Here is a 9,644-nt window from a genome sequence, read left to right as displayed (position 1 = left end):
ATACTAAATCCCGAGGAAAATTCAAAAAGGAAATTCCCTAATCAAAAGAAAAAGTTATAATCTCAAACAGATCAAATGAATAGATTACAATTGTCATATTCCTGAATTGATACAAGCATTTCGTTATGTAGAAAATGATATATAAAACTGGTTTTAAAGCTAGCTTAAACTGTCACTTGTATGATCGTCGCATCACATTCTATTATATTGACAACGATGTGTGAACAAAACAAACAGACATACAAAGTAAAAATGTTACGAATAGGGGTAAATCAGTCAACATTGTGTTATAATCTTAATCACAATAAAAACAAACAAATATGTTACAAAGAAGCACAAATTGGCATATAGACCAAGCATATAAGCAAAACTGAAAGACAAAAAAATACAAATGTTTTACAATAGCACAACAACGGGATGTATGAGTACAGATCCACGTCATATGTATAATAGAACACAATGACAGGAGGTATACAAGTACATAGCCAAGTCAAATGGATATCAAGTAAATAAATCAGACCAAACAGTTATAATAATATTCATAAAGACAAATAAAAGAATAGTATTACACGTTATCAAAATGATAAATAACGTCAGTACCCAGAATCTATACTTCAAGACCATCGTGTATTATTTGTGAAGTGGATACTGATTAAATCATCAACAAGGTATTGGTACCTTCAGGTGAAATTTTAAAGAAAAATGACGAGACATTCTTTGACATAGATGTCACTATATGAATTTCGATCCCAGATGTGCGTTTCGGATACCAAAGACTCACCAGCAAGAACAAAGTTTGAGATTAATAACAACCAAAACACCCGAAATGTTTTTACAGTTCAGGTAATCTTTCCCAAGGGAAAAAAGTCCTGAGGATGTTTAATTCTAAGTTTTATTAATAAACAGTTTATTATTTAGTCTTCTTCTGTATAAGGAATAACTCTTACAGTGGTTACATCGTTTTTATTCATCTATACGTGCTTATTTTACTTTGAATATTAATCATTCTTCAAATAAAGATCGTTTTATACTTTTACTAAACAGTTTATCACTGCTTGATTTTAGTCCTTTATTGGCTAACATTCAATCTTAAAAGCAAATATATTTTTGCTTAATTTCTTTTTGTTATTGTGATTTCTAATTGATAAAGCATAAACATTCAAAATCAAAAGTAGGATTTTAGCGAGGAACCATTCAAAAAGGGGACCTTTCTTCATATTTGTTATCTCGATATCGCAGATGAGACTAAGGTGAAAATCATATTAAACTTCTAAACAATAATATATAACTATGATACCTATCTTAAATAATTCAAATTTCATTAGGAACTATAATTTTTTTATTTGTTTTCCTTTGATCAATTTTTCATTTCAATTTGTTTTTTGTGTGTTTTACTTATTTTCCTTTGTATATTTTATTGTAAAAAGGTCGACCCTGTTCTTAAAAGTTTCATATATTTACTCACAAAAGTTAAACTAAAAAATACGAATGTAAATACAATATATCTATAATTATCAAAGGTACCAAGATTATAATTGTATACGCCAGACGTGCGTTTCGTCTACATAAGACTCACAAGTGACGCTCAGATCAACATAGTTGTAAAGCCAAACAAGTACAAAGTTGAAAAGCATTGAGGACCCAAAATTCAAAAATGTTTTACCAAATACGGCTAAGGTAATCTGTTCCTGGGATAAGAAAATCCTTAGTTTTTGGAAAAATCAAAAGTTTTCTAACAGAAAATTTATAAAAAAAACATATAATTGATATTCATGTCGACACCGAAATGCTGACTACTGGGCTGGTGATACCCTTGGGGACGAAACGTCCACCAGCAGTGGCATCGACCCAGTGGTGTAAATAGTTATCAAAGGTACCAGGATTATAATTGTATACGACAGACGCGCGTTTCGTCTACATAAGACTCATCAGTGACGCTCAGATAAAAATAGTTGTAGAGCCAAACAATTTCTTTAAATTTTGCATCTCGGGATTTCATGTTTTAAGCCCGGGATTTCGGGATCTGAGAACCCCTCCGACCACCCCTCCAATTAGCCTTAGTCGATCTTAGTCATTTATACAAGATACATATCCTACCATTTGCATTTAATAAGAAAGCACTGATGGATTGTTCTAGAAGCATATTTTATTAGACTAATAATGGTCTATATATAAGCAGTTACGTTTATTTCATGTTTGAAGCGGTGCAAAATTTTAATTTAATTTGACTTTTACCAAAAGATACATTGTAGCAAAGGAGAAGAATAATTTTAGTCTGAGGTCAGAAACACGAAAATAATTAAACTAAACAGAAAGGAAACAAATATCGGACTTTGGAAAAAGGGAGAGGGCTTTTGATACCTTTCAAGTTATGAAATTCTCCATACAAAATATCTTTTACAAAAAGTCATCCTAAAACAGTTCACAAGCTGTATATGCCCGCGATTTCGCGAGTGTGTTCTAGTGCAGATAAAACTTCATCATATACAAAAATGTTTAAAATGCAGGGTGTTTGCTAATTTTATGTAATAGTAAAGATCAGTAAGCACTATACCATTTTGCGGGTTATATCTTTATTGCAGTATAATATCTACAGAAATATGTATAAGGATTACAACATAATTTCATGTCCGTTTTGTCATTTCGAGAAAAGAAGATCTTAGTATTTCTTTCCACCACCATATCCTGCACTATATCCTCCGCCATATCCACCTAATCCATATCCACTACCATATCTACCTAATCCATAACCGCCATAGCTGACTAAACCACCTAATCCACCATAGCCCAAACCTCCTAATCCACCATAGCCGCCGAAACCTCCTAATCCACCATATCCTCCGCCATACCCTTTACCATAACCATATCCTCCACCATAACCATCAAATCCTCCGCCATAACCGCCATAGCTGACTAAACCGCCTAATCCACCATAGCCCAAACCTCCTAATCCACCATAACCGCCCAAACCTCCTAATCCACCATATCCGCCATAATATCCGCCATCATAGCCTCCACGTCCATATCCACAGCCCTTACCATAACATGGTGCATGGGCATTAATGCATACGGCTGATAATAGTACAACGAGAGCAATAGTGAGCTTCATTTTTCCCTAAAAATATCATAAATATGTCAATTTAAACAAGTAAAATGTGCAAATCAAATTATCATCTTTTTTAAAGATTTTAAAAAGACTACTAATATAATTTTAGAAAGAGCAGAGTGCTTAAAGTCAATTATTGGCTCATCTGTCAATTCGCATTGAGGTTACGGTAAGCATGGCGGCTGTCATGCAGCTCGAATAGAGTGTTAGTGCAAAGATATTAACAGTTATAAGAAACTGTTCCACCTTTACCATTCAGTCAAGTATAAAATGGATTGGACAAGAATTTGAAATAATTCTTTCGAGAAAACAAATGTCTTTATTCATAACAATAAAATTTACGAAAAACAAATAAAACGGACATTACCTATTACAAAATGAATTACAGGCTCTTCACAGGCACATAAAGAATGGGGCGGGTAAAAACAACAAGTTTGATATAAAAGTCTTAGTAATCTTCCAAGATTAAAATAATAAGATTGAAGCTCTTAAGCAGTCACCAATCATTATCATCCATAACGAAAAATCAAATGATGACATCATCTACCCCCAACATTAAATGAAAAAATACGAGAAATTGTCACGAAATGTTACTCCGAAAAAAGAGTTATAATTAAAGGCCCCAAAAGGATTATTTTCTACTTGAAACGTATAACTCTTACCCCTCCTTAATGTTAAACGAAATTGAGAGTAAACCAAAGGTGTTTAAGCAGAATACAGGATAGCTAACCTACCTTTTGATGTGTCGAATTGTACAGATACAGTGTTATGAGTGGTTTATATACCTTAGGATGAACCGCAAGATGGAGATTAATATGGTTAATTCGTCAAACAGTAAAAAAATTAACAAAAAATACAAACTGTTTATCATTTTTTTTATTCCTTAAATGATGTTAAAAAACACTTTGAAAATAACCACGCATTAAAACATCATTTATCAACATGATTTACAATATATTTCCATTGTTATATCAGTAAGTATTGGGTTCGACAACAGCATTTTCTACTGGATTATGAATTACTTTAGAGGTTTTTATGACATCACAACTATAAACCTTAAGTACATTGACTGATTACCAGACAGACAAAGAAATTTCACTTTTTCTAAGTGACACAGTTTAATATGTTCAATTTATTTTGACATATAAACTTATACAATACTTGTATGTCGTTGTTCACTCTTTTTGCTGTTGCTTTGCAAATTAAAATATATTTTATTATGAAATTTTGCTGAAAACGCATATTTTTAAATATTTTTTTTTTAAGGTAGAACGAAAATAAAAAACAAAAATTGTTTGCAATTTATTATCAACAATGCTGTATATCACGTGCATTGAGCATGTCGGTTATCATTTATATTCCAACGCACCTACATATGGAGAACTCTAAATGAGAGGAAAAAAAAACGAAGGAAGGAAGGAAGGACAAACTCTACAAAGAAAATTAAAAATATTGATAGTTTCACAGATGACGTGACCACTGATATCTTTCAATCATTGTACCACTATCCCGTCCTCGTTTTCTCCGAATGTGATCTATTGAATTAGACTTAATACAGAGTTTATACTTACATTTCCAACACGATGATGTGGTTGAGCAGTTTCTGCTGACCATTTCGGAGCACATTATAAAATTTATATAAGTTTTTGCTTTTTTTGTCTTTGCACAATGCAGGTCAAGCAACCAATAAAATATATTTTCTAATTTTGTAATTAAAATACATATCAGAGTTTATCTCCTTACATTTCCCCTTAAAGACACGTATCTTGCGTTGATTGTTTTCTTCAAACCTTCTTGTATTGATTGTGATTTTGCATCTGATATTGACTATATGTTTAACATGTTCAATCCCGCCACATTATGTATGTATGTGCCTGTTCCAAGTCAGGAGCCTGTAATTCAGTGGTTGTCGTTTGTTTGTGTTACATATTTGTGTTGCGTTCATTATATATATACTAGTAAATAAGGCCATTAGTGTTCTTGTTTGAATTGTTTTACATTGTCATTTCGGGGCCTCTTATAGCTGACTATGCGATATGGGCTTTGATCATTGTTGAAGGCAGTACGGTGACCTATAGTTGTTAATTTCTGAGTCATGTAAGTCTCTTGTGGAGAGTTGTCTCATTGGCAATCATACCACATCTTCTTTTTATATATATACATTCTTTTTAACATAGAACATATACAAATATATATATACGAATATTTGATAGTTAATTACAAAACAACGGTACATATGTTCTGAAAAGTAGATCATGGGGTGAAGGATGCTATTGGAAAATGGGGTATTGAAAAAGATAGAACAGATGGTATACTTTTGTATGGTATGATGGTACTAGATAGTCGTATGATACGAAGGGACATTAAAAATGATTTTTTTTGGTAAATGTTAGTCGAGTATTATTTGTTCAAGAAAAAGTGCAATGAAATTAGAAATGTATTTAGCAAAAACTATGTATGACAAGAATGATTTATATTGCATATTAATTTTAAAAACAATTTGAGAAAAATCTAACATATTTATAAAAAGACACATATTCAAACATAAATTATAAAAATATTATGTACATCAAGGTTATTGTTTGATGTTAATTTACATCATAGGAGTTCTGCTATTTGACGTAAACATTTACATAACAAACGTTCTTGTTATATATTTTGACGAAAAAATGGAAAAAAAAAAAAAAAAAATCTCCCAGGGTGGTTTTTAGAGGAGTTTAATAGTCGCAAACTGTAGGATGAAAGATCGAAAAAATGCCTGATAACGATGAGTCCGTTTTAGCACAATATTTAAAGGGCATTTTTTTTAATTTCTATTGTCCTTCGTCCAAATTGACACTTCTCATTTCTCTGGTCGAGTTTTTTCAAGTTTAGTTGTTATATCTCACTTCACTAAAATTTTGACATTCTTTATTTCAAAAATTACGTTTCTTACTTCACACTTCCAGGTGAAAATAACTATGATTTCATAAAGACACGTCAGAAACAGTTCTAGAAGACTATTAAATGTGCAATGCCAAAATAAAAATGTGTTTTCATTGCTTCAAATACAGTAGTATACCGCTGTTCGAAATTCATAAATCAAATGAGAAAAAACATACCCGGGTTTTCCTCACTTGGTACAAGACATTTTAAGAAACAAATGCTGCGTCTAACCTGGTTTTGTGGATAGCCAAAACTCTCACTTTAATGGAAATGTTAAATATAACACTAAAGTGACAACAGGAATACAATACAAATAAATAAAAAAGAACATTAATTACAGAGAAACACACCAAAAAATAACACAAAACTTTTATTGTATTGAATAGCGGTTGAACTTTATTTCAGGATTGAACAACAATCGCTAAGTAGTCTTCATTTTGTATCGTATATTTTTACAAGATAAATTACAGCAAAGTCATGATGGATCATTTTAAATTTTTGATAAGCATTCACAAGTTACTGTACTTGCATTTTTTTATGGACAGTATAAAGCACATTGTTTCAGTTTGATATTTATTTACATATAATATGTACTAGACTAAGGACATTTAAAAGAAGAAGAAACAAGAATAAACCCATTTGCACTTACATTTTTTTGTTGGAAAACACGTTTACCATATATGTCAAACAGGAGTTATCTATATGTCATCCTTATAACTTTAAACAATTTGAAACACACTTAACATATTCATCAACAAAAACAACATATTCAGACATAAATTATATAAATCCCACACACTACAAGGTTGTTTGAGATTGATTAAAATACACCTTATAAAATTGAGAATGGAAATGAGGAATGTGTCAAAGAGACAACAACCCGACCACAGAACAGACAACATCAGAAGGTCACCAACAGGTCTTCAATGCAGCGAGAAATTCCCGAACCCAGAGGCGTCCTTCAGCTGGCCCCTAAACAAATATATATACTAGTTCAGTGATAATGAACGCCATACTAAACTCCAAATTGTATACAAGAAACTAAAATTAAAAATAAAACAAGATTAACAAAGGCCAGAGGCTCCTGACTTGGGACAGGCGCATTTTGAAACATTCTAAGTAGTTCTGTATCCGAAAGACTTTTGAAACTGTTCCATCTGGGTTTGTATTATCTCTATCTGCTCATTTAACATTTAATAAATCTTTAATTCATAGCCGATTTTAACTTTTACTTTATGGCTCAGCGCTTTGATAATTAACGTGATGCTTGATGTCAGTTCTTTATCGACCAAAATTGAATAATAAAATCAATATATATACCATTGCTTCCAGTTGATTTTGTTATTGTTACATTTAGACATTCTGCTTTGAGAATTCATTATGAAGATAAATAAAAGTGTACTTAACGCATGACATGTATATAGTTATATAAAAGGTGCCAGGTTTATAATTTAATACGCCAGACGCGCGTTTCGTCTACACAAAACTCACCAGAAACGCTAAGATCAAAATAGTCAAACAAGTACAAAGTTGAACAGCATTGGGGACCTAAAATTCAAAAATATTGTGCCAAATACGGCTAAGGCAATCTATTCCTTGGATAAGAAAATCCTTAGTTTTTCGAAAAATTCAAAGTTTTATAACAGGAAATTAATAAAAATGACCATATAATTGATATTCATGTCAACACCGAAGTGCTAACTACTAGGCTAGTGATAGACTCGGGACGAAACGTCTTCCAGCATCGACTCAGTGGTGTAAATAGTTATCAAAGGTACCAGGGGCCTGGTTTTCGAAAGTATCATAAGATATGTCATAAGATATATCTTAGAACATAGTTTATGATCATCTTATGACTATCATATAATATGTCATAGGATGTAAATCAAAGTGTCTTAAGAGAGTCATTGCTATGATGCTCTTATGACTGTCATAAGTGAACATTTGATTATTTTAAATAATGATTAAAAAGTGATAAATATGTAACACTCCCAAACGTGTCCGATTCCCCCAAACGTGTGTATTCTCCCCAAACGTGTCCGTAATATTCAATATTTCCCAAACGTGTCCGATTTCATAACCCCAAACGTGTCCGATAATTGATATTCGCCAAAACGTGTCCATTATTACACGCCAGAACGCCTCACGTCTTTTAGCGCTAATACATGCATGTCCCAAATCAATAACGTTATGTAATTATGTGATGGGGGACAAAGTTGATGAAGTGGGCATTTATTAGCATTAGTTTGTTCAATGCCAGTAAAAAATATTGCAAATTCAATCCGTAACATATGAATTGACTTTTGACTGAAATTGATTATTGTCCAGTTGCAAGTATTGCATGCTCATTTAGATCGAACATAATTATTGTACTGTTGAATTAATCGTTTAATATGTAAATTACTTTGTACTAGTAAACTCCGTTGATGCATTTTATCTTAATCCAGCAGAATTGTCTTCCTTTCTTTCAACAGTTCTGATAGTTTAGATCATAAACTGGGAATCAGGTTTTTCAATAAATTTTAAGTTTCGAACATCAATAAAGACACACGAACAAGAGACATAAAGTCAAGTGCCAAATATTTAAAGAATTATTTGAAAGATATCATGTTAGCAATAAAATACATTTGTCATTTCGGGGCCTTTTATAGCTGAATATGCGGAAACGGCTTTGCTCATTGTTGAATGTCATACGATTACCTATACTAGTAGCTGTTAATTTCCTCGTCATTTGAAATCATACCACATCTATCTTCTTATCTAAAATATAGATAGTTTCTTTTATCATATCGGAAATTTAAAATAAGACCTTAATTCTAACGGTTATTAGGGATTAAAACTAGTTGGGATTTTAATCAAAAAAATTAAGAGTTAGTAAAAACTTTTTTATGACTTCAGTAAGAAAAACGCTCAGAAAATGTGACATTCTCCCTTCACGAGGTGTCTGATTTATTATCTTCACGTATAAATGATATTGACACGAATGATAATTCCAGTAAAAAAAATTATGGACACATTTTGGGGATTGGACACGTTTGGGTGGGTTTTTTTTTTAATGGACACGTTTGGGCGTTTATACAAATGACAAACTTTGACGCTGTTTTACAACTAGACATTTTTTGCAGTTTAGTGACGTCAAAGTAGACACGTTTGGGGGAATCGGACACGTTTGAGCGGGAAGACACGTCTCTGAGTGTTACAAATATAAAAATGAAGATGAAAAGTATGAACATATTAATTATAACCATTCTTAGTATTTACGAATATTTTATTTTTTCATTATAATGAACATGAATGTTTTTACAAAAAGGAATTGAATATGAGTTGATAATTTTGTTTAAATTTAGTATGTAATATATAATAAATCTTGGACAATAAATCTTGAACTTCGCTTTCGTGGATTATCATACATGCATTGTTATTTAACTGTGAATACTTTTTAGATTCGGTACATCGAGAACCCGCTTAACGAAATGCCCGTGCACATACGTTAATATAGTACTATTAAATATCTGGGAACGAAATAATATGTATATTTCTTATACAAAACCATGAGTTAGAAAAGAATTCCAAAAACGTATGTCCCAGGAGATTCAAATTTTAATTCACGTAG

General features: G+C 31.8%; 1 protein-coding gene across 1 annotated transcript; it reads right to left on the bottom strand.

Annotated features, from left to right (window-relative positions):
- Window positions 1-2,553: 2,553 nt before the first annotated feature.
- Window positions 2,554-3,890, bottom strand: LOC139520617 (uncharacterized). The gene is made up of 2 exons (XM_071313435.1): window positions 3,841-3,890; window positions 2,554-3,115 (listed from the first exon to the last, which is right to left on the bottom strand). The coding sequence occupies exon 2, from the start codon at window positions 3,107-3,109 to the stop codon at window positions 2,660-2,662; it is 450 nt and encodes a 149-aa protein (XP_071169536.1). The 5' UTR covers window positions 3,110-3,115; window positions 3,841-3,890; the 3' UTR covers window positions 2,554-2,659.
- Between the last annotated feature and the right edge of the window lie 5,754 nt (window positions 3,891-9,644).

Source organism: Mytilus edulis, chromosome 4 (assembly GCF_963676685.1).
Source record: "Mytilus edulis chromosome 4, xbMytEdul2.2, whole genome shotgun sequence".
In the NCBI taxonomy this organism is placed as follows: domain Eukaryota; kingdom Metazoa; phylum Mollusca; class Bivalvia; order Mytilida; family Mytilidae; genus Mytilus; species Mytilus edulis.
Note: the sequence above shows the minus strand (reverse complement) of the source record. Positions and strands in the feature narration are given on the sequence as shown.

Coding starts and splice junctions, on each gene's coding strand:
- LOC139520617 (XM_071313435.1), bottom strand. CDS start 3,109: ATGAAGCTCACTATTGCTCTCGTTGTACTATTATCAGCCGTATGCATT.